Consider the following 26695-nt stretch of genomic DNA (forward strand, 5'->3'; position numbering starts at 1 on the left):
AATACATCAGGGTACAGAGGTCAAACTTGGTTTTCAATCTACACGTTCCAATTACTAAGATATATATAAAAACAAACAAACCCATGAGAACCGAGGTCACGACTTTGATGTCCTCATCGCTAGTTACGTCCTAAATAAAACATCTCAAAATACAGAGAACAGAATTTTTATAAACGTAAAGAGAACTTTAGTATTTTGGTTGTGTTGTTTCATTTACCTTCACCCTCTAACGGCTGTTCGTTATTTTTTCCTCACATCTTCTGAAGCTCTAAAACTTCACTGATGTAAAAACAGACTAAAAACCACGTGGAATGTGTTGTACTATATGCAGTATAAGACATGACCTAGAATACTGTGATCTTTGTCATGCCTCGTGTTTTCTGTCTGATGTCTTTCTCGATTTGGTTGGTTTAATTCTGCGTAAAGTTACGCGAAGACTTTCTACACGAGCCATCCTTTAACAGTGAAAGACTAAAGGGAAGGCAATAACTCCTGCAGCGAATTCTTAGGTTCTTTTATTACTAAATGGGTTTGGCTGTTACATTATAACAACCCCACGGCTGAAAGGGCGAGCCCGCTTGGTGTGATGGGGATTCGAACCCGCGACCCTCGGATTACGAGTCGAGTGTTTTAACCACATGGCTTTGCAGGGCCTTCACAAAGGGACATGATTTTCAACTGGTTTTCAGATGACAACACTCATAAGTTGACCAAAGATCTTATGTCTATGCTAGTCAATCAGTGATTGTCACCCAAATATTCTGTGTTTGTGCTCAGTCAGTAACTGTTGTACCTTCAGACAGTGTGAATTCTACTGAATGGTGTATTCAATATCGTCACGTGTATTAGAGATCCAGAACTGTAAAGTGGACAGTTTCAGCAGGTCATGAACAATGTTGAAGTACATTCTGGATTAAATCCGCTTTATTAAAAAGGACCGAAGCCGTAACCATGCATTTTAAAAGATGCTATTTACCGTATTCTATATATTTTCTTCGTCATAACTAACCTAACACAGGAGGATAATCAATGGAACAGCGATAGTTTTTAGATTATGTGTGTGGATCATATGTTACAAGGAACCATGTAACAAACAAATAATGTTGGTGTAAATAACATCCCTCACCTTAATACATAAACAGCTTAGAAAAGTGTTTAAACAAATGGCAGAGGTTCTACCGGTAAATCTAGGGCTAGTTTGATGTACAGAGAGGTCCTTCTCAAAATAAGAAATTTCGAAGTAGGATCTTTGGAGTGAGAATAGTCCATAAAAAGCATGTTTACAGTACCAAGGGTTACAGAAAGAGCATGTGTACAATTCCTTAATCATTTGTTTGAAAATTTAAGTTATGAGTTATTGATTTAAAATAAAAGCTATTTTATTTTAGTCTTTAATTAACTACAATGTTATAAGTTATAATAAAACATTCAGCTTCTATACTTCATACGTTGTATTTTTTTAATGGTATACAAGTTCTAAATAATTAAGGATGTTTCGCAGTTCAAGCCATGGCGACAGCCACGGTCTAAGAACTTCTAAGACTATATAACATTCCAAAACCTGTCCGATATTAATTATATGAAAGACCTGTTTGAAAGTTTTAGGTTAATCATTATTTATTGATTCCGTCTCTTAAAATATTTGGACACAGTGATTCTTGAAGTCGGTGACTATAATATCATAACGGTCAGTGACTGCTATTCCGGATATCCAACTGAACTGTCCGCTGTGACAACCTTTACTGCCAAACGAGCGGATAAAACGTCCATCTGGTAGACAGATTTGAACTCGCCCGTTTCCGCTGTCTCCAACAAAGATGAACCCTTTGTTGTCTACGGCGACACACTCTGGATGAATGAACTGTCCACGCTGAGTTCCTTTCTGGCCAAATGTGACCAATAGGTCTCCATCAAAAGAGAAAACATGTATCCTGTGGTTGCCAAAATCGGAGACCACCATTCTTTGGCCATCAGGAGTGACGTCAATGCCTGTTGGCTGGTGGAATATGCTATGCTGTCGAACGCTATCACCTTCAGTAAGAGATCTGACACCCACCGCGCGTATAAAAGCGCCCTCTTTATCGAAAACTTGAATCCTGTCGTTGCAAGTATCACAGACGTAGATCCTCCCATATTTGTCGACGGTTATGGACTCTGGACTCCTAAAGTGTCCAGAAGACCTGCCTTTCATACCGATCTGCTTCTGGAATTTTCCATCTTTCCTAAACACGTGGATACAGTGCTTCCATTTATCTGTAACTAGAATCGTTTGCTCTGTCTGTGATAAAGCAATTCCAAATGGACAAAGAAATTCGCCAGGTTTATGGCCTCTGCTCCCAAAAAATCTTAGATACTTCCCACTGTTAATATCAAATATGGCGACACGGTGATTGTCCATGCTAACAACGAACACTTCATTGGACCAAGGAGACAGTGCAACACCAGAAGGTCTTTGAAGTTGGTTGGTACCGAGCTTTACCTTGGGAGCAAACGACTTTAACCTGTATAGACGAGCGTGTGCTTCAATCCATTCTCTCGGTTTCGGGTTGCAATTTTCATTTCTTGCTTCTTCACCTGATGGCGCTGGATGCAATGCAACTGAGCCTGTACCACTCTCTTCATGTCCCTCTGTACTAAATTCTTTTATCCGAGTATTCAAAGTGAATGATTGTGGATCAAACAGCAACTTGTTATGAAAACTTAAACACGAATCAGACATTAGGTCTGAAGACTCGTGATGAAGGCGGAGAAAAGTAGTTACCTAAAAAATACAGTAATTAATTTATATTTGGTCTTAATTAGTCGTTTATTTTAAACTTTGTCATCGATACTTGAAATGAAATAATAAGTTTCTAGTTTATAAAACTAACTTTAAAATATTATATTATATTTTTGGTTTGTTGCCGTTTTTTTAAATTTCGCGCAAAGCTACACGAGTGCTATCTGCGCTAGCCGTCTCTAATTTAGTGAAAGACTAGAGGGAAAACAGATAGTGATCACCACCCACCGCCAACTCTTGGGCTACTCTTTTACTAACGAATAATGGGATTTACCGTCACATTACAACGCTGCCACGACTGAAAGAGCGAGCATATTTGGTGTGAAGGGGGTTCGAACTCGCGACCCTTAGATTACGAGTCGAGCGTCTTTACCACCTGACCATGTCAAGCCTTGTTACAAAGAAGATTTTTTTCATCGTGACTTCACTTTAAAGAATCACAAATCTACTGAAAATCCAGATTTTGACACTTACGATCCAATGAAAACAACTTGTTTGTGTAAATATTTCACAAAATGTCTAACTTTGGATGCGATTTGGTAAATTTAACAAAATAATGCTAATTGGTGATCCTGTTATCTACACGAAGTATTCCTAAACTGTGGACTTGATGTGGATTTTTATGTATTTTCCATCGTACACTGCGCATGACTAATACCAAACAAAGCATGTATTACCATGGCAACGAACTCGTGAAACTGTGCTGGGAAGGTTAGAAAATGTGTGCGCACGAGACTCGCGCAGTAGAAGCCTGGGGTTCACTGTTAAAGTGTATTAAGAAAGATACTACGATAACAATAACGAAGAATATTTTTTTAAAGTATCTGATAAACGAAACATCGCAAGACTCTCAATCATGAAGCGCCCTCTCGTAGCAAAATGAGAAAAGTGTCAGTATTACAGCTTATCCAACTCAAATGTTCACGAAGTTCAGCCGTCTTAGAATATTTAGATTAGTACTAAATCCATCCTTCAAACTAACGGTCTTCAACGTCTTAGAGCGACAAAAGTTAAGCCTTTTTGTCCCATATCTTAACAAGTGATAAAAATTCTAAACTGTGATTTCCGCTGAAGGAGAAGTCAGTCAACTGCCATCAGATGCGTAAGAAATGGAAACTTATAAAAACCATTATTTCCACTTATTCCCATAAAATCCAGCTCATCTACAAATACGACTGAACTTATTTAAACTTTCATAATTTTTGTTTATTACTGGCAATGTTCTCTTCAAACATATTTCTTATGCGAGGCAAATCATTTGAATTGACAAGGTAGCTAGTCAGTAATACTTAACACCTGCTTGACCAAATAGTGGGATATGACTGTTACTCTTATAGCACAACTACGTCTTCAAACTGCGTGGAAAGACTTTGCGATACGGGACGCGAATCGGAACCATACAATCGAGGCACCATACCTCATTAAGCCAGTTCAGCTTTTTTAATCCACACTGCCACGTTATTACACGAACGTATTGGACTTAAGAAGTTCTGTATTTTGTAAAGGTACCGAAATAAACGTAATACAGATTGTTATACAAACACAACAGGTAAACATCTTTTAGTATTTAATAGGTTAAAGAGACTTTTTTGCGAGTAAAAAAATAACATAGGGCCTCAATTAAATTGAAAGTAGTTTTTTTTCAATATACAATTTAATTAGAGCTATAAAACACTTAATACTTCTAGATTGACAAGTCTTACAAGTGTCTCACCCCCTCACAGGGGTTAGTCAGTGGGAATATCACGCTAAAATCCGGACCTCGATTCCACATTGTGGACAGAAGAAACATATCCTGTTGTTTAACTATAGACTAGAACAAAAAGAATCAAATGTTTTGGACTCAATTCGTACCTTTTCTGACGAATCAATGGCTTCGTTAAAACCTTTACTCACGGAGTCTTGTATCTGTTGAACTGTTGTATCCAGGTTTTTTCACAGACTCTTTCCAGATAACATTTTCATTGCTCATAATCTGATCTACATTCTGCAGCAGGTGCGTCTCAGCGTCAACAACTTTCTTCACGCGCTTTGCTGCTTCCTCCTTGATCTCTTCTTTTAATGTCATGCAATAATCCTTCATTCATTAAAAAAATACTTCAAAGAGTTGTTGTTATCTTAGTGTGGTCTTAACCCACAAATACTGTGGAGTATCTGATTTCTATTACAAGAGTAATTATTAAAATTTGACCAACAAATTGAGTAATTAACACTTTCAACTACAAACAACTGTGTGTAATGAGAAAAACCAAAACGTCGTTATTTTGAACGTTATATGTGTTTAATTCAACTTCAGTGGTACGTATAGAATACACTAGGGCAACTTATTCCAGCATATTATTAAATATTAACGTTGTTTTTACGCCATTATATTAACTTATTCAAAATTAATTTAGAAAAACAACTAATTCACGGTTACCCCCAAACTTAAGCCTACTCTCAGAGATCGAATAACAATGAATAGAACGCCGTCTGGTGGCTTACAGAGATCAAATAACAATGAATAGAACGCCGTCTAGTGGCTTAGCCAGACTTTGTTTTTTAACTAGGGAGGGGCAATAAATTAAAAAGTAATACTTTAATAAAACAGTCATTAAAACAAATCAAGTGTAATTGTGTTTATAGAAGTTTTTATTTTTACTGCCCTATCCAGTTAACAGGTCAGGAAGATGGATTGACTCTGAAAAATTTAAGACTGAAAGTAGAGAGGAATAAGTTGGACAACGTACAACATTACTTTTCGTAACATGTGTCACAGATTAACCAAGTATTCCTTTGTGATCTCACGTTTCGTTTAGCGCCATCTAGTAGTTTTAAGAATAACCAGAGAATTTAATGCGTTTCGTATATGAGGTCTGTTAAAAAAATACGCGGACTGTTTGAATTGCGCGGCTCCAGTTGGTTCCAGGGAATTCGGCTCGGTGTCGCTAGGTTCGCACAGATCAGCTGATTACGACGCCATTTCCCGATTGCAGATATCTTCATTTGTGTATTAGCTACGCGGTTTTAAGTGAAGTGCGATTTTTTCGTTTGGCGGATTTCAGAATGAATGACCTGAAGGAGCAACGACTTGCTGTGAAATTGTGTTAAACTTGGAAAATCTGCGACTGAAACTTTTGCTATGCTTAACATGGCTTACGGTGATGTTGCTATGAAGCGTACGGCATGTTTCAAGTGGCATGAACGTTTTAAGGATGGTCGACAGTCCATTGAAGATGATGAGCGTCCTGGACGTCCTTCCACGTCAACTGACGACTTACACGTCGACAAAATCAACACCCTGGTGCGGGCAAATCGACGTCTGACTGTCAGGGAGCTTGCTGAAGAGTGTGGGATATCAGTTGGATCTTGTTACGATATTTTGATCGAAGAATTGAAGATGCACCGCGTTGCTGCGAAATTTGTGCCTCAGAACTCGTGAGTTTTTGGCCAAACACTCGATCACTGTTCTTCCCCACTCCCCTGACCTTGCTCCTTGCGATTTGTTCTTGTTCCCCAAACTCAAAAGACCCTTGAAAAGAAGAAGATTTGAGACGATTCCCGAGATTAAGGCAAATGCGACGAAGGAGCTGGAGGACATTACAAAAGAAGCGTACCAGGACTGTTTCAACAAGTGGAAACACCGTTGGGATAAGTGTGTGCGTTGGGGAGGAGAGTACTTTGAAGGGGTCCCAGACCTGTAACTTCTAAATAAAGTACATTTTGTTTTATGACGTCAGTCCGCGTATTTTTTGAACAGCCCTTGTAGGGCAGTGGCTCCCAACCAGGGGTGCGAAATAACATTTGTTTTGGGCACCTTCACCTCTATTCTTAAATAAATAATTACTGTGAGGGGTGCGAGAACATTAAAATTTTTTAGGGGTGCGGGGCATAAAAAAGGTTGGGAACCTGTGGTATAGGGTTATATAAAGGGTAACTAGTCACCGTAAAGTGGATACAAGATTCAGTGAATGTTACAGCGTCATCTAATCGTTATGACGTGCAACTAGTCATGTAACGCAGTAAAAGTTCTCATATCTGTATTTGTGAGATATAACAGGTTTTGCATCGCCATCTAGTTTTTGCAGCGTAAAACATAAGATATGTACAAGACTGAAAGTATCTATATAGCGCCATCCAATTGTCATGATCGATGATGCTAACACTATCGTCGTACAGCGCCATCTGGAAGGTACATAACAAGAACAAAGAAATTAACGCAAAACTAGTTTATTCGTTATACAAGGTTTCTCAACGTTTCTTTTGTCGTTGGGCGCACTATAATCTTATAAAACTCTTTACTCATTATCTCGATTGAGATGGGTGGATGAAGTTTTCTTAACGTACGTAAGGGGCGTTGTAACAACAAACTGAACGAGGGTGGTATCAGTAGTAGGTGAGCGGGCATTTTAAATGCATAATAAACGTAGCATACAGCTTGTTGTATTGTCAACATAACTTTATCCACACATAATAAACTCAACGTCTCCCACTTTTCAGGGGTGTCAACGTGAACCTTCACACCCCTAACCTAGTAAAGCCGTTGTCAGTAATTCCACATAAGCAAATATTGTCGGTTCCCAATGTCAATATCTGAAATTCTAACAGGTTTCAATCCTGGTTTCTTAAACCGCTTGTCCAGTTTAACAACAGAAGTAGTTATCTTCAGTCAAAGATTTATCATCCACGATTCAATGTTATCACTCGTACAACGCATTTGTAGTTTAAATTTGGAGAATATTTTGGTGGATATCACACGGAAACATGATAAAGTTCGAAATCAAAGAGCTGTAACTCAGGCCTAACTCTTTGCCCATTTATGTTGCTGTAAGCTATCTTTTTGATATTTCAACTTAGATATTTTTGACATGACGATTAGAAATTTCCTGATTACCCAGATTTGAGGCGACGCCTCGAATTTTCAGGAGATTTAGGAAAACAACTATTGTAAGAAAACAAACAAACAAAAAACAACAGAGTGAGCTATTTGCAGTTCAACGCCTAAAGATTTTAATGTTTCAGCAACGTTGGAAGTTTGAAAGAAGCGAATGTTTAGCCGTAGCTTCAATAGAACTTGGAAATTACGATGGAATAAATAAATTGCATTCGTTACCGTTAGGTGGATTGGACATTATTTTAACCAAATAATCAAACATAAATAATATAAAGATAGAAACCATTATAAATGTTATCACGGTTTTTACTTCTACACTGAAACATAATACTGTGATTAAAGTTAAACTATTTAAAAGTAAATACATCGTTTACAAAGAAATAAGGTCTATCTTCATTTGCTGGCTAAAATTAGATACAAGATGGAGGGTAGATCTGGTTTTACAAGATTCAGGAGTATTCATGACCCAAGGGTAGCTATACTCAGGGAGTCTAGCACTTGTGTCTTCTTGGGAGTCTATTATCGTAGAATGTGTACAGAAATAAGAGATTTTGTTTTGGTATTAGAGGTATATCGCAGTAGGTAGAGCAGAGATAGCCCATTGTGTAGCATTGTGCTTCAGAAGAAACACGCGATCTGAAGCCTTGCGTTCTTATGTCGATGTTTTTGTGCACATCGGAATGACTCTTTATGAACGCAATGAACTAATTTTAAACTAATAGCCAGAAGGAAAGCAACAAATCAATGTTGTTGTTTAATTTCACGCAAAGCTACATGAGGGCCATCTGCGCTAGCCTTCCCTAATTTAACAGTGTGAGACTAGAGGGAAGACTGCTAGTCATTACCTTTTATCGGATGTTCTTGGGCTTTTATTTTAACAACGAATAGTGGGATTAACCATAACATTATAACGCCCCAACTGTTGATAGAGCAGCCTAACCACGTGGTCATGTCGGGTCTCAACATATAATATTAGTCGTATAAAGAGATTATTCTTAATCGAGTAAAGGGCTTTACTGTAATTCTTATAACAGACATACCCACAGCTGAAAGTGAAATTAATGTTTCATTGTAATACATCTCGAACCTGAGACTTTCCTATCACACATATGATAGGTCACGATTGTGTTTCTTACGAGGAGGAAGCAAAGACCCAGAATCTTTTTTTAAACTCGTCTTATTTTATATTAATTGTGATATGTTTCAAGCCAGTTGGCAAGAAACGATGTGTGCGTTTCTGTAGCTTAAATTGATTTGTACGAGCGTTTCGTTATAAAGGAAATAAAGCACGTTGTAGATACCAGATGTGCTCAACCTGAGGAAATGTTTACCACACCTGAAAATATTCCGCACGTTTCTCAACCTTATCTATCATCATCTTTAGTTGGTCAGCAATTTTGTTCAGTTGTTTCTTTAGTTCGTCCAAATGGCGCTCTTGACAGGTTGGACAAAAGCTATTATTGCAATGTTCACAGACATTAACATCACAGATGGTTCGACAGTTTGAGCACTGAGCGAAGTCATTAACAGTAGTGCAATCCGTTTGCAGTAGGTCCAGTATGGACTGTAGGTAGATATTTCCGGGAAGAACAGAAACGCCCTCTTTCGGTAGAGGGTTCTCCGACCGACACTGCGCACAGCGTATTTTAGCGGCGTCACCAGATCCAACAACACAGTTCTGAATACAGAGAAGGCAGAAGGTATGCTGACAAGATAACATTTTAGGGATATACAGTCTATCAAGGCAGATGGAACACGTGACCAAGTCCTGCAAACTTCGTGTACCTTTGCGACTCAACGTCTGCAGAACTTTTCTTTTCGAAGTATTAACTTGGTCCCTTTCTTTCCCGCTAGATGTCTTCAGAGATGCTGCCTCAGAGGAAGCAGTTTCAGCAACACTTCCTGTTTGACATCGAGATGACATGGCGGAAGATGACCCTGATAGAAAACTCGTCTGAAATTGATATAAAATTTGATATAAAAATATTTCACTGGAAGACAAGTTAATCATAGGAACCGTACGTGATTTAGCTACCCTAACCTACGGCTTATTTATAACAATAAATACGTTTATAACCAATATGTTTCACGTTGGGAACTGTTTGTAAACAAACAATAATGTATTAGAAGTTAAAAAAACATAATAAAGAAATCACAACAGCTAAACCTAATGAGTAACAGTTCAGTATTTGTATTATTTCTAGATACATAAGACGTGCGATGGTTTTGGTGTTTTATGGCGCAAAGCAACTAGGCTATCTGCGCCGATGGTTTTCAAACAAGACCCCAACCTCGAGCGCTTTGGAATAGTTGTAGGTTTCGTTTGAAAACCAATACAAATTCTATATGTGATTCTGCTAATCTGGATGCACATTTCAGACTCGTCGCGGCCGGGCATGGCCAGGTTGTTAAGGCACACGGGTTCGAATCCTCGTCGCACCAAAACTCGCTCTTTCAACCGTGGGGGCATTATAATGTGACGGTAAATCCCACTATTCATTGGTAAAAGAGTAGCCCAAGAGTTGGCGGCAAGTGGTGATGACTAGCTGCCTTCCCTCTAGTCTTACACTGCTAAATTTGGGACGGCTAGCGCAGATAGCCCTCGTGTAGCTTTGCGCGAAATACCAAAACAAACAAAACTATCTACCATCCAAGATAATCCGTAAAGAGTGAAACGGGTTTGTGATAGAACAAGAAATTAAGATTTCCAAGCATATTGTCAGTAATAAAAGTCAGTATATATAAATACATCAAACTTGTTCTGTAAGGCACCATTCATACTTCGAGATTATAGTAAATGTAAATCAATATTTCTAAAACTATTTGCGATTTTTTTAACATCTACATTTTTACAAGGATACATTTTGATCTGTGTCAATAATCTGATGAGCTTGTTAGATTCTGCAGTTCACAGATTTTGGTTGAAGTTGAACTTTCCATGGCGAGCTTAGACCTTTGTGCTAAATAGTTTAACACGTACGAGACCGCCTTGACCCTGTGACAAGTTATGTAACAGAAACAAAACGTATTGGTAAGTCTAGACATGCATTTTCTATTTGTAAATAAATACCCGGAAAATATGAAACCTAAATATGTAAGGAAGTGTAAAAATAACATCAAACAAAACAAGTACCAGCCCTTGACCTCTCTCTCCATCTGGGCATCACCAAAAAAAATTGGACATCCTAAAAGAAATGTTGATACAGATCCGTAAAACATGAACTATGAAGAACGACTCTAGACAGAACAAGTCTTTGTAAACACGTAAACACTTATTCTAAAGTTGCTTGCTACAACCAAACTAAATACCGTTTTTTAAAGGCTGCTGTGTTACTACCGCCCTCTTGTGGCCTAGAGGAGCAACAACCAAAGAAAAACTTTAGAAAATTCATGTGACACGAATTACCTCCCCTGAAACATATTTTTGAGTAAATTTTGACATTCCAGTATTAGTAGTCTTCACGATCCGTAGTTGTCAAGTTAAGCCCCTAACGGGTATGTTGAAACCTAAATTATTAGTAAATGCACAAATAACATTGTACGACGCCAAGCGTGTACCCTTTGTGCATTTAAATAACATCATTATGGTTTATAAATGTCTGTATCTGAGAATAATCTTCAATGTAGCCAGGATTTACCCAATCTGTGCATCTGAAAAGCCAATCTAATACAACTAAAACACAATCCATACTTGGGGAACCCTAATTTGATATAGAAAAAAAAGACGAATATCATAATCCGATCGAATAATAGTAACCCAAGAGTTGGCTGAGGGTGCTATTCACTAGCTAACTTTCTCTTGAATCTACTAGTTTAAAATATGCGACAGTTTCACGCAGATGCCCTCTTTCGGTAACTTTGCGTGACATTTCTGAAGCGAATGAACTCCTCACAAATTTGTAAAAAATTGACGAATTTGGCAAAAAACAAAACAAAACGGGCCATATTATAACACTCAAGTTAGTTTTTTTATATAGAAACTTTAAAAAATGTTAAAATTATTAGCGTAATATCTTAATAAAAACCAAAAGGTGTCTTTCACATAATAGTCAATAACTATCTAAATATTGGTGCCATAATGCGATATCTGTTTAGATACAAAAGTTTGGTCAATGGTTTGTCACAACGTTTGACAGTATTTTCATGTTACTCACTCCAAGTTGACTGCCAGCTGGCATAGAGTCGAGCCTTGAATACAGAACCATAGTCCATGTATGGAACAGGCACAGCAGTGACAGTGCCAGAGCAGACAGATTTAGCTGTCGTGTCGGAGAGCTTGTTCCCGTGAATACCAACGTGGCCCGGTATCCAGAAAACTGGATACACTATACACATTAAGTGTGTAGCAGTTAATGAGAAATGGGCCAGTCGGTTTTGGATATCAGTGAGAACAGGATGTGAACCAATGTGAAGTGGTTACAGGGCCAGTAGAGAACTGAGGGAGTCAGTATAAATAGTGCAGTTGGAGTACTGCTTAGCTTCTATGTGATTTAGGGCAAGAGAAACGGCGTACAGTTCAGCAGAGAACACAGAAGCTATAGAGGGGATTCTGCACACAACCACCGAACCACAACAAACCATGGCAGAGCCCACACAGTCACCTGATTTAGAACCATCTGTACAAATAGGAATGGAAGGATGGTTCGAAAGATGTTCAGCAAATAACACAGTATTTCCAATCGGGAGTGTGTGCTTTTCTCAGATGACTTAAAGTTGGACCAAATTTGGGGACTGTAAGAAGCCATGGTGGGATGAGCCGACCAGTAGATACAGCAATGTTATCCACGGCAGTCCCAATTTATCCAACTTCGCCTGGATACAAAAGCCAAAAGGAGCAATGGCAGACCGTCTGTTTTGAAAAAGTATGGGCCACTGAGGAAGGAAAACACATCCCAGGTGGGATGCTCTGGTAAGGAACGAAGTTTAGAAGCATATAGTAAAGACAATTGCAAACAGCGGAGGTGCAGAAAACGTTCATGAGACTGTGTACAAGCTCTGAACTGGGAAAGTGCAGAAAGCCCCAGTGCAGAGTCAAAGTCATTGATGATGAATGGGGTCCAGCATCTTTAAGGCCGAGGGTCTGGCAGAGCCATAGACCAGTGATCCATAGTCGACTTTCGATCGAATAAGAGTATGATATATCTTTATCATAGAACATCGATCAACTCCCAAAGTGGTGGAAGAGAGGACACGGAGGATGTTCAGTGCTCTTGTACATTTGGCCTGCAGCTGCTTGATATGTGGTATAAAGGTCACCTTACGGTCAAAGATAAGCCCCAAGAACTTTGTCTCAGGGACCACAGGCAGCACAACTTCACCAATATAGAGTTCATGATTAGGGTGAATATCCCATTGGTGGCAAAAGTGCATGCAAACGGTTTTAAAGAGAAAGAGATTAACGTCGTTTGCTGTAGTCCACTTCAGTAAATGAATAAGGGCAGTCTGTAGCTGCTGCTCAATATATTTCATGTTCGACAACTTACACGAGATGTGAAAGCTGTCGATATAGAACCTGTTTGCAACAGTAAGAGGGAGCTGTGCGGTGATGGAATTAATCTTTATGCTGAAAAGTGTGACACTCAGAACACAGCCCTGAGCGGTTTCAAGTTCCTGCACAAAAGAATGGAAAAGTGTCGAACCCATACGCCCTTAGAATCTCCTGTCCATTAAAAATTTTGAAATAAAAATGGGCAAATGACCACGTAACCCATATATATGGAGGTCTCACAAAATGCCATATCTTCATGTTGCATCATAATCTCAAGATCAAAGAATATTCATGCAAGATGTTGTCGTTTGAGAAAGGCTTCTCTGATTGACGTTTCAAGTCGAATCAGGTGGTCTACAGTGGACCACTGTCGTCGGAACCCACATTGGATGGGCAAGAGGAGGTTGTTTGATTCGAGGAACCAAACAAGACGAGCATTAATCATTTTCTCTAAGGTCTTACAGAGAGAGCTCATCAAATCAACTGGACAGTAGTTCGAAGAAATCTTGGGATCCTTCCCAGGCTTAGAGAAAGGTAGGACGACAATAGCCTGGTGTCAGGCATCAGGAAAACATTCTCCTGCCAGATCCGGTTAAAAACAATCAAAAGAATAGCAAAAGAAGCAGGAGATAGATGGTGCAGTATTTCATAGTGTACATCATCAGGTTCAAACGATGTACTGCCAGACCAACGAAGGGCCAGTTTGAGTTTCAGCAGTGTAAAGGGACGATTATAGTCATAGAGACAATCAGCTTGAAAGGAAAGAGGTGATCGCTCTGCCTGAGTCTTGATGGTCAAGAAGGTGGAGGAAGAACCAGAAGTGCTAGATAACCTACAAAAGCTTTCACATACAGTATCGGCGATGCTCTGGGTAACAGCTACTTCCTGGCTATCAGAGAGTAAGATCGAGAGTGGGACAGAATTATATTGCCCACGAATCTTGTCCCATATGACTTTGGAACTGGTGGTAGAAGGTATGCTGATTGTGAACTTAATCAAAGATTCCTTCTGGCTTTGACGTCTTACCCACTGAGCACGTGCATGAGCCTGCTGGAAAGAGATGCGGTTCGAGAGTGTGGGATATCTACAGAAAGTATCCCAGGCTCGTTTTTAAGACTGTGGTAGGCAGGATTCCACCACGGACGAGGATATCGTGGAAACGTATCAAGATTTTAGGAATACGTTGAGCAGCTGCTTGTATAATACAGTTAGTTACTGCTGCCACACAGTCGTCTATTGATGGCTTACAGAAGATGGCAGGATCAAGTTCTGTGAGAGCAGTGAAAGAGCGCCAATTTGCCTGATCCAGCTTCCACCAGGGTACACGGGTCAGGTGGTATCGACAACGGTCAGTCTCTCTCAAAATTATAGGAAAATAATCACTGCCTCGTGTATTATTGTCAACCCTCCATGGAAAATGGGAGAATAATGAAGGGGAGCAAACTGAGAGATCAATAGCAGTAAAGGACTGACTAGGTGCATGAAAATAAGTGGAATAACCAGTATTGAAAAGAGAGGTTGTGATCAGAGAACATACGCTCTACAGAGCAACCCCTCCTGTTAATATCAGCACTTCCCCAGTGGGGATGATGTCCATTAAAATCCCCCAGGATTAAAAAGGGAGACAGCATCTGTTCAGTGACAGCATCAAGATCTGATTGATGCTATGTCTCTCCAGGTGGCAGGTAGAGAGAATAAACAGTAATGGTACGACCCATGGAAACACAGATGGCTACGGCCTCCAAGGGTGTGTCAAGTGGCAAAAACAGGGTAGGCACATGCTGATCAACCAACAGTGTCACCCCTCCATGCACTCGTCCATCACACAGCTTGTCATTTCTGTATAAAGAAAACCGCCGAAAGATGACTGTATCGGCAGGGTTCAGAAATGTTTTCTGTAAGGAAAGACATACAGGATGGTAGGAAGCAATCAGTGCTTTGATATCATCCTGAGTATAACGTAAACCTCGACAGTTCCATGGTATCAGGATGGCCATTTTTATATAGTGTAGGTGAATTGGGTGGAGAACCCTTCTGTTTACAACAAAGTCTTTTTCTTTATTACCTTTATTCGAGGGAAGTCTGTCGACCTCCATGGATCCTGCCCTGGGTCGATTGGGCAGGTCTTTGTTGTTGGAAGGGGATTCCAGTGAACGAATGATTGTTTTGCATCTTGGGGTGGGAGAAGATGTATCTGAAGAAATGCCTGTACCTGGAACCAAAGAATGTGAATCTTGGGATTTGCTGGAATGTGTGTTAGGGACAGAGATAGGTGTTAAAGTTGATTCGTCAACTTTTTTAACCATGGAGGTCAAAAGTCTTTTCATTTGTTTCGAAAACGATTCTTTTGGAAGCACAGAGAGATCTGTCTGCACTCCCACTGTAGTTGTGGAACGAAGTGCAGCAGCAAATGTCCAAGATGAAGTGGTGGACAGCAACTTAAGCCTCAGGATAACTAATGTTATGAATTGTTCTCAAACATTGCACCTTTTTTCTTTCAACCATTTAGGGCAAGAGCAAAAGTAGGACAGGTAAGAGCCATTGCAATTGACACAATGAGGGTCTGTTTCACACTCAGGCATCGTGGTCCTTGCCACCACAACGAGCACACATCAAGGATCCACGACATGACGTCTTCGAGTGACCGAACCGTTGACACTGGAAACATCTGAGAGGGTTTGGAATGTATGTCCGTAACATGCAATTAAAATAACCTGCCTTGATGGTGGCAGGTCCACGTGGTGACGTAAATGTCAAAACAAGGATACTGGTTGGCAATGTAATTCCATCTTTGTGAGTGGAGATACGCCTCACTGCAGAAACTCCTTGAGTGGAGAAACCAGCAAGAATCTCCGACTTCGGGAAATTCTTCAAATCCCTCTCAAAAATAACTCCTCGTGATGAATTTAAAGTAGCATGAGGGGTAACCTCAACAGGTATATCCCCAATCACCTTCGAATGTAAGAGGAGTTCACTGTGCTGAGATGGGGATGTTTTCACCAATATATCACCAGATTGAAATTTCTTTACTGACTTTGGAGAGCCAGCAAGTCCCTTCTGAATAAAAAAGGTAGACATCTGCCCTAAAGATTTGGCGGAAAGAAATTTAGGTACAACAGGTGTTACAGATGTTGAAGATTGTTGCTCAGAATCTTCAAGACGTGGTCGTTTACCTGTGGGTTGTTTTTACTGTCTTAAACTTTTATTTGGAGGATCCATAAAAAAAAAGAATACTTCGGTTCCCACTGACCCCACCCACCATGGAGCCCTACAAGGGGACGCACTACAATGCCAAACAAAAACACTCCAGCAACGCTAGGGTTTCTTGAGCACTATAACCAAACATCAGCATCAGACACAATGTCCACAACACTTGTTGAGAACATCCAACACTGGTACTTGGTTGATCCCAGCCCAAGTGGACCAGCTGAATTTACCCAACGGAAGCCACCCAAAAGCTGCCCGTCTGTAGGCCTTCAAGGCCAAAGTGGTGTGTTAGGGTTGAACCCCTCAACCACCAGAATCCTCTCCTCCCCTTCACGGGTCACCACGCACGCCAAACACGTGGGTGGATGTTTAGATCCCAGAGGAGGTAAACTGAAAGAATAGAACCTTCCCTGGGAGGTCCTCTCACCACGTACAGGAATCCACACCGAGGGGTACAAACTTTGATAGTCTTGTTTGCAGTTTATCATCTATATTACTAAAATTGTCTTAAGTTTTCAGTTTTTTTTTCAAATTCTCGTGTTTGATCAACTAAATGGTAGCTAACAAGAGAAGTGAAATAAAACAGTTTATTTATATTTTTATTATTGTTAATTTATATTAACTTACTTTTAATAACATAAATAAAAACAACATGTTTTGAATACTGATCTTCATTTATTGAATCTTTTAATTTTTAACAATTTTATTAGAATTTATTATTTTTACTGTATAAAAGACTTGTACTGTTTACCGAAAGCTTGACAAGTTTCATGAAGATGCGCAAATCGTATTATATGTGACAATGTATCGATATAATCGTGTTGCTGTACCAACGCACCTTTAGTGAAAACCCAAATATCTCGTCGTGTTGCTGTACCAACGCACCTTTAGTGAAAACCCAAATCCCTCGTCGTGTTGCTGTACCAACGCACCTTTAGTGAAAACCCAAATCCCTCGTCGTGTTGCTGTACCAACGCACCTTTAGTGAAAACCCAAATCCCTCGTCGTGTTGCTGTACCAACGCACCTTTAGTGAAAACCCAAATCCCTCGTCGTGTTGCTGTACCAACACACCTTTAGTGAAAATCTCGTCGTGTTGCTGTACCAACGCAAGTCCCTCGTCGTGTTGCTGTACCAACACACCTTTAGTGAAAACCCAAATACCTCGTCGTGTTGCTGTACCAACACACCATTAGTGAAAACCCAAATACCTCGTCGTGTTGCTGTACCAACACACCATTAGTGAAAACCCAAATACCTCGTCGTGTTGCTGTATCAACGCACCTTTAGTGAAAACCCAAATCCCTCGTCGTGTTGCTGTACCAACCCACCATTAGTGTACCAACGCACCAAATACCTCGTCGTGTTGCTGTATCAACGCACCTTTAGTGAAAACCAAATCCCTCGTCCACCAATCCCTCGTCGTGTTGCTGTACCAACGCACCTTTAGTGAAAACCCAAATCCCTCGTCGTGTTGCTGTACCAACACACCATTAGTGAAAACCCAAATACCTCGTCGTGTTGCTGTACCAACACACCATTAGTGAAAACCCAAATACCTCGTCGTGTTGCTGTACCAACACACCATTAGTGAAAACCCAAATACCTCGTCGTGTTGCTGTACCAACACACCATTAGTGAAACTTTATAGAACTTCCCACAAGAAGGCTCATCTGTTTGTCTGTTTTTGAATTTCGTGCAGAGCTACACAAGCGCTAGCCGTCCCCAATTTAGCAGTGTAAGACTAGAGGGAAGGCAGCTAGTTATCACCACTCACCGCCAACTCTTGGGGCTACTCTTTTACCAACGAATAGTAGGATTGATCGTCACATTATAACGCTTCCACGACTGAAAGGATGAGCATGTTCGGTGCGACGGGGATTCGAACCCGCAACCCTCAGATTACGAGCCGAACGCCTTAACCCGCCTAGCCATGCCGAGGGCTTATCTAGATGGATAGATCGCCTAAAATGATTTCAGCTTCAGCACGTGCTTAGCATAAACCATGGGTGCTCAAAGAAATGTGTGGGTGTGTGGAAAAACATATATGTATGTCGTGGATCATTTAATATGCTTAACGAATGTGTGTTGTGTGCTCAAACGTGAACATAAATTATCAGTTTTGATAAAAACTACTAAGAATATTTAGTTTAACTACGGTGTTACGTTTTCATCATAATACGAGTATTTGTTTTAATTTGTGAAACGTACTAACATTAGGTCACAAAATTCTCATTTACATGCTATTAATCTTCGCGGAAAACTCGGTTTTGGTTACATTTACACTAAAACAACACTGCTTACTTATCACAGACGTGACCTTCGGGCAACACCGGTTTGTATGACCTATTATGAAACAAATCTCTCTGTAATAATGGTAGACGTGTGTCTTTCCACACATCGTCCAAGGTTGACTTGCTCGATTGTCGCAATTTTAGTATGACAAATGGAAACTGTCGGAGGTTGTACGGGGTTGTTAAGTTTAGAATTGTTTTGTCTTAGAAGGTTGATAGAAACAGGTCCTGAAATGGGACCCATCTCCCATTTTTATCGACTCCTCGAGTACTTAATCAGTTGAGAGTTAATTATTACTTTCCACAAAGCTAGATATGCTCCTACCATACATAATTATTACTTTCCACAAAGCTAGATATGTTCCTACCACACATAATTATTACTTTCCACAAAGCTAGATATGCTCCTACCATACATAATTATTACTTTCCACAAAGCTAGATATGCTCCTACCATACATAATTATTACTTTCCACAAAGCTAGATATGTTCCTACCACACATAATTATTACTTTCCACAAAGCTAGATATGCTCCTACCACACATAATTATTACTTTCCACAAAGCTAGATATGCTCCTACCATACATAATTATTACTTTCCACAAAGCTAGATATGTTCCTACCATACATAATTATTACTTTCCACAAAGCTAGATATGCTCCTACCATACATAATTATTACTTTCCACAAAGCTGGATATGCTCCTACCATACATAATTATTACTCTCCACAAAGCTGGATATGCTCCTACCATACATAATTATTACTCCACAAAGCTGGATATGCACCTACCACACATAATTATTACTTTCCACAAAGCTGGATATGCTCCTACCACGCATTATTACTCTCCACAGCTGGATGTGTTCCTACCACACATAATTATTACTTTCCACAAAGCTGGATGTGCTCCTACCATACATAATTATTGCTTTCCACAAAGCTGGATATGCTCCTACCATACATAATTATTACTTTCCACAAAGCTGGATATGCTCCTACCATACATAATTATTACTTTCCACAAAGCTAGATATGCTCCTACCATACATAATTATTACTTTCCACAAAGCTAGATATGCACCTACCACACATAATTATTACTTTCCACAAAGCTAGATATGCACCTACCACACATAATTATTACTTTCCACAAAGCTAGATATGCACCTACCACACATAATTATTACTTTCCACAAAGCTAGATATGCACCTACCACACATAATTATTACTTTCCACAAAGCAAGATATGTTCCTACCACACATAATTATTACTTTCCACAAAGCAAGATATGTTCCTACCACACATAATTATTACTTTCCACAAAGCTAGATATGCTCCTACCATACAATAGGGCTATTAAGGACATATTAACAAAAGAAACAAGGAATGTAACGTTGTTTAATATTGCCCTCTTTATAATTAAATAATCACAAACCTACCTTTCAAATATCGAAACTTTGGCGGTCATCAAACATTTTTTTTCTACCTTCTTACAGGAACTAGAGTGTAATAGACATGTACATATCTAGCACGTGTGAAAGCACGTGGCTATTATTTAATAAGATCGTCATGCTAGGTTCATCAATTCCCCTGTCTCCAACTCTCGTGGCTCTATGCTAATACAGCAGTAAGTTTACAGATTTACAACGCTAAAATCATGCATGCCATTCTCCTCCGTGGAGTCAACAGATAATCCCATCCAGCTTTGCTGTAAGAAAAACACACCGACTCACCAGAGATGCCTGTTGCACACTGAAGTTAAATACACAGGTGCTGCTACCTAGCGGCCAAAATACGCGATCAGGATATGCATGGAAAAATGCTTTTACGAATCGTAACGAACCTATTTGACCTTGCCTGATTCGTTGTTCATCGTTATTTCAATAAATGGTGAGAACTAAAGCGACATCTTTAGCAAAACACATTTATTTAATAAAAAATATATTATTTACTATTTTCTTCACACACCTTTATTAATTTCATAACATATTTATTAAGATTTCATAATGTGAATATGTCTACCTTAATGTGTCAGTACAGATAGATATTCCAACAGTAACAAAAAACTGACATCACCTACATCACATGTCAGTAGAGGCAGATATCACCCCCGCTAGTACAGTGGTATGTCTACGGATTTACAACACTAAAATCAGGGGTTCAGTTCAACTCGGTGGGCTCGGTAGATAGCCCAATGTGGCTTTGTTATAACACAAACATAAATAAAAACGTACGTTACCTACATCACATGTCAGTACAGACAGGTATACTAACATAAATAAAAACTCATATTACCTACATCACATGTCAGTACAGACAGATATACTAATATAAATAAAAACTGACATTACCTACATCACATGTCAGTACAGACAGATATACTAACATAAATAAAAACTCATATTACCTACATCACATGTCAGTGCAGAGAGATATACTAACATAAATAAAAACTGACATTACCTACATCACATGTCAGTACAGACAGATATACTAACATAAATAAAAACTCATATTACCTACATCACATGTCAGTACAGACAGATATACTAACATAAATAAAAACTGACATTACCTACATCACATGTCAGTGCAGAGAGATATACTAACATAAATAAAAACTGACATTACCTACATCTCATGTCAGTACAGACAGATATACTAACATAAATAAAAACTGATATTACCTACATCGCATGTCAGTACAGACAGATATACTAACATAAATAAAAACTGACATTACCTACATCGCATGTCGGTTTGTAGTCAATTGTCGTTTTCTAATTTAATTCAAAATTATTCTAAACATTAACTTACATTTAATTTATTACAGCGAGATGAGAACCGATTAGAAAAAAATGAAATTAAGTTTGCTGAATATTTTACTAACAAATAAATCACGGAATTATTTCCCATCAAAAATATATTATTTCCTTGCTGTGTTCAAATCTAGTGACTTTCAGTGGCACAGAGCAAGTTTGTGGATTTATAACGCTAGAAACCGGGTTTCGATAACCGTGCTGGATATAGTATAGATAACTCAATGTGCATAACTGCAGGTGAAGTCTAGTTTTCTCTTCACACCACCAGATGACGTTTTATTTTGTCATTTTTTAAAGACATACTTCGAGTTGCCTCTCCATACAAAAAACGTCTCATGAGGGCTGGTTAGACCTGGTCTGGGGCAGGCAGATTCAGGCTTGTACATACATGATCGTAATGTCTTCTTTATCGGCGATGCTAGATTTGGGAGATTTAAGCTCAGTTTTTTTGTTTCATTTGTGTTTGTAAAAGAGATTTTGCAGGAATTTATTTTTTGGGGGCTAGTTTTGGCACACACCAGGTTAAGTAACTTTTACTCTGGTAAGCTTCTGGGTAGGTTGACCAACACTGTTGATAGTCATTGGCGCCGAATCACGAGCGAGTCAAGTACACGTGGCTTCGTAGAAAAACAAAATAAAACAGATAAACAAAAACCTGGTAAATCAGCAAACATAGTGAAATACTCCAAGGCTTATCTTAGGACCTATGTTGTTTTTTGTTACATCAGTCACAGAGATGAAGGGATGGTCCATAAATTACTTAAAGTTGTTAATATTAAGGTTTTGCGTGTTGCTGGCTATTAAAAAGATGTTGGTGCTTTATATAATGATTTAGTTTTAGTAAGTTGGACAAATGGGTTTTGATTATAATAAAGCTAAGATAATGCACGTGGGTTATAATAATTGGAATAATAAGTATGATTTAAATGAGAATAACCTTAACGGTGTTTTCAAGAAAAGAATCTAATGACTGATTAGTATCTAAAGTCATCCAAGTATTGTGCTGTTGTTATTGGTAAGGCAAATAGGATTTTACGTTGTATCTACAGAAATATTGAATACAAGTCTAAAGAGACTATGATTTCTTTGTATAGGTCACTGGTTAGGACACATATGGAGTATTGTGTTCAGTCTTGGACTCCTTACTTAAAGAAAGACATTGGATTGTTGGAAGGGATTACTAGAATTGTGGCTGAGATGGAAGGATTGTTATACAAGGAGCGGTTGAAATCTCTCAAATTGTTTTCTCTTGAAAAAACAACAACAACAACAAAGAGGTATGGAAGATGTGATTGAAATATTCAAGTTTGTAAAAGGAATTAGCAGTGTTCATGCAGCACCTTTTTGATATATGTTGAAAATAATAGGACTAGGGAACACAAACATAAATCTTGGTGAGGATAGAAGTCATCTTCAGCTGAGACAGTTTCATTTTTCTAACAGGGTGGTTGGCCTATGGAATGGGCTTCCATCAGATGTTGTGGAACAAGTAAATTTAAATAGTTTTAAGATAACTCTTGTTAACTATATGAATGATAAGAGTTGACTTTAAGATTTACTTTAACAGTTCTAGTTCAGTTCAGAGGATGGGACAGCTGAGATGGATCAATAAATATTGTTATGTTATATAAAGACTGGATAAGTTTTGTGTGCCATCCTACCTCAAGACTTAGAGAACTTTAAATTTCCCATATGTAGAATTTTTTGTGCATTGCATTATCTTTAATTATATTGGTTTAAACGTATTTCGTTCATTGGTATTTACAAAGAGTTTTTTTAATAGGTTCGGTATGGCCAGGCGGTTAAAGCACTCGATTCCTCATCTGAGGATCGCTGGTTCGAATCCTCGTCACACCAAATATACTCCCTCTTTTATCCGAGGGGTCGTTATTACATGACGGTAAATCCCACTATTTGTTGGTAAAAGAGTAGCTCAAGAGTTTACGGTGGGTGGTGATGTCTAGTTGTTTTTTTTTTTTTCTAGTCTTAAACTGCTAAATTAGGAACGGCTAACGCGGATACCACTCGTATAGTTTTGCGCGAAATTAAAACAAACAAACAAACAGTATTTCCAATATTTCATAATTGCTATAATTAGTAAGAAGAATCGTGTTAATTACATTCATTTGGTATTTATGAGTTCTGATATATACATATAGTCAAAGAAGAAAAAATATTTTAAAATTACACTAGCATTTATAAGTTGTTCCTTACAGCAATGAACACATTTTAAACTTTGTTTTCGGACAATTCATAGTTTTAAATAATGTCATATAGGCTTTATAGGTTTCACAGATGTATCTAGACCTTATGTGTTTTGGTACTAAGAACATATTTTTCAAGGAGAGTTGATTCGCCATCCCCTTGTTAATAGATCTGTATGGAATTTGATACCTTGACTAAAAAAAAAACCCCAAAAACACATCTTCCCACCTTTTTTGAGACGCTCATGAGGTCCGTTTTATCTCGTGAGTGAATAGTTAGAATGCTAATGTTCGTTGCGCAACTTCTCGGCTGGTTTTCAGTTAACTTTGGGTTCGAAACGTACTCTAATTTAAGCTAATTTTGTTCGTCAATTATTTCGTTTCTACTGTAAGTTGTTATGAAATAACTACATAAAGCAAATTGTTTTAGCGCTTCGGGATATGACAGTGTTTTAAATTTCTACACCTTTCGCCGATGTTTTCTATTTTTGTGACATATTAAAAACCGCATTTTCTTTGATATTTGTTTTATCACTTCCAATTGGTCGCAACACGATAGATAAAAGCAATACAGATATATAAGTGTGTTTAAACATTTTCTACTTGGAAGGTCGAAGAGAATCGAATTTCAGTTCTGACCAATTAGGCACGAGAAGATATGACGTCACAGCTACACGACCAGAAAGGTTTGATAACATGAAGCTGAGTGATAAATACATGATTACTGATTCAGGACGTTATGTAGTTTGAGAATTAATATCAGAACTGAAGATGCAAAATATAATCAAACCAGAAGTTATTGACGAATACCAGAATAATGGAGCTGTTTGCATTCGGAACGTTTTTGACCTCAAGTGGGTTAAAGCCATAGAAAAGGGAATACAAAAAAACTTGGAGCATCAAAGCCCTTTTTCTGAGAACTTGAAAGGACAGAATGATTCAGGAGCTTACTTCGATGATTACTGCAACTGGACTTGGATCTCCGAATTCAGGGACTACGTCTTTCATTCTCCAGTTGCTGAGATGACAGGTCTTCTAATGAAATCCCAGGTACGTAAGGAATTATGGTATACAAATATGCTTCTCTTTAAAACGTTTACATGCACGTGTATATAGATTTCAATACGCACCACAGTTATTAGAATGGATTGTTTTTGAATTTCGCGCAAATCTATACGAGGGCTATCTGCGCTAGCCGTCCCTAATTTAGCAATCTAAGACTAGAGAAAAGGTAACTAGACATCACCGTTCACCATCAACTCTTGGGCTACTATTTTACCAACGAATAGTGTGGTTGACCATTACATTATAACGCTCCCACGACTGATAGGTCGAACATGTTTGATTTGACGGGGATTCGAACCCTTGACCCTCTGATTGTGAGGCGAACGCCCTAACTACTTGGCCCTGCCGGGCTCATCAGAAGAGAAGCAAGAAGTGTGGTATACATACTTGAGTCCCCTATAAAGTTGGAAAATTTTCCCAGCGTGAATTCAGCTACGAATCCAAAGTTACGACTTGTTATAGATAGGTAGATATTCTGAAACGAATTCTGTAGCTGAAAATGTATGGTAGAGTAGAAAATGTGAGACAAAGACGTAAGGTAAAAACTGCTATGTATGCCATTTAGTTGCTTGTATTTTATGTTACTTTTGTTTTGTTTTTCTTGATTGCCATTATATCTGATTCAAAATAATCAGAAACTGTCATTCTAACTGCAAAGTTTGTCTGAAAACATATACTTGGATAACCCAAGCTTACACCTGTCTTTGGTAGATGAATTTCTAAGAAGTTGATTCATTCACTTACAAATTAGTGTCAACCCATCCCACGTTTATTTGTTTTTTCGACGCCTTTAAACAATAAATATGCACATGTGTGTTCTTTTTTTTCATCAAAGAGAAACGCTAAAGATATTTGTTTTTTTAAGAAGGTAAATCCGAAACTTCAGTGCCAATATTACATTTCAAAGGAACAAATGAAATCTGATATCATAGGAGAAAGAAAAGTGAGAAATTGTGTTAATAGTAAAAAAATGGAAAACCTTTTGTAGCAACACCAATCCTACTTTTTTGGGGGCAATTAGACAACAACTTTTATGAACCATTTTTTTGAAGACATTGCTAAAAAAACAATACTTCAAAGCGACTCTGAAACACAAATACAACAACTCACTTTTGGAATTTTCTATTTTCCAGCTTATTTGAAATACTTTATGAAATCACGACAGTTATAGAATCACATTAAAATTACCTTGACGAAATAATGAAATGGACGTAAAGCAAATGAGACCCATTTACCCAACGTAAACCAAAATATTGGTGTTGGTATTTTTATTTGAATGGCCCATTATGAGCACACAAGGTTAACGTGTAGCCACACCTAAAGTTGAACTTTTGACCAGATGGAAAGCTGCCAGTCAGTAGTACCTACAGTCACAAGAACTTTGCCTGTCTCCTAGAACTGTACAACATGATTGACTTTCATCGCTTTTATAACTTGCGAAGCCTCTTTACTGGGTTAGCACCTTGAACTATAGCTTCCATTAGCTAACCACAAGGTCACGCCCAACCACAAAACATGTATATTTAACTAATGATGTTTATGTATCTGCTGTCGTTGAAAATCAAAATTGTATGATTTGAAACTGAAAAACAGACTGTGACAAGTCTGGTTTTCGATGCTGGCGGCCGGATTTGAATCTACGTGATATTATAAAATAATCCCCGTACTATAAGCTGTGGGTGGTGGGTTATAAGAGTGTTTCAAAATTAGTGACAGTGTATGCATGCATGTTTTTCATAGGCAAACCACTCCAGCGTTAAGAGAAGGCTACCTCAGTGGGGAGTCGCCAGGCAATGGGGGGTAATGCCATAAAAGATGGTGACGTCACAGTTCCATACTTATGTCAGCGTTTGTGTGACATTGTAAAAGATGATGATGTCATAGTTCCTTCAAAATTTACCACCAGATGTCTTCATGTAAAGGCACAGATTGTCAAGTCTGATAAAACCTACGTA

At 38.6% G+C, this 26695-nt stretch overlaps 1 protein-coding gene and 1 pseudogene across 2 annotated transcripts in view; one reads left to right on the forward strand and one right to left on the reverse strand.

Annotated features, from left to right (window-relative positions):
* Nucleotides 1-1414: 1414 nt before the first annotated feature.
* LOC143235751 (uncharacterized) lies at nucleotides 1415-20419 on the reverse strand. Its single transcript, XM_076473955.1, has 5 exons — nucleotides 20089-20419; nucleotides 8989-9606; nucleotides 4676-4856; nucleotides 3872-3942; nucleotides 1415-2761 (listed from the first exon to the last, which is right to left on the reverse strand). The coding sequence occupies exons 2-5, from the start codon at nucleotides 9574-9576 to the stop codon at nucleotides 1634-1636; spliced, it is 1968 nt and encodes a 655-aa protein (XP_076330070.1). The 5' UTR covers nucleotides 9577-9606; nucleotides 20089-20419; the 3' UTR covers nucleotides 1415-1633.
* A 3890-nt stretch (nucleotides 20420-24309) lies between these two features.
* LOC143234561 (uncharacterized) overlaps nucleotides 24310-26695 on the forward strand; it is a 36932-nt pseudogene continuing 34546 nt past the window's right edge. The window contains exon 1 of the transcript XR_013018710.1: nucleotides 24310-24725. The product of XR_013018710.1 is annotated as an uncharacterized LOC143234561 (transcript). The remainder of the gene's footprint in view (nucleotides 24726-26695) is intronic.

The sequence above is a fragment of the Tachypleus tridentatus genome, chromosome 12, assembly GCF_004210375.1.
Source record: "Tachypleus tridentatus isolate NWPU-2018 chromosome 12, ASM421037v1, whole genome shotgun sequence".
Lineage (NCBI taxonomy): Eukaryota > Metazoa > Arthropoda > Merostomata > Xiphosura > Limulidae > Tachypleus > Tachypleus tridentatus.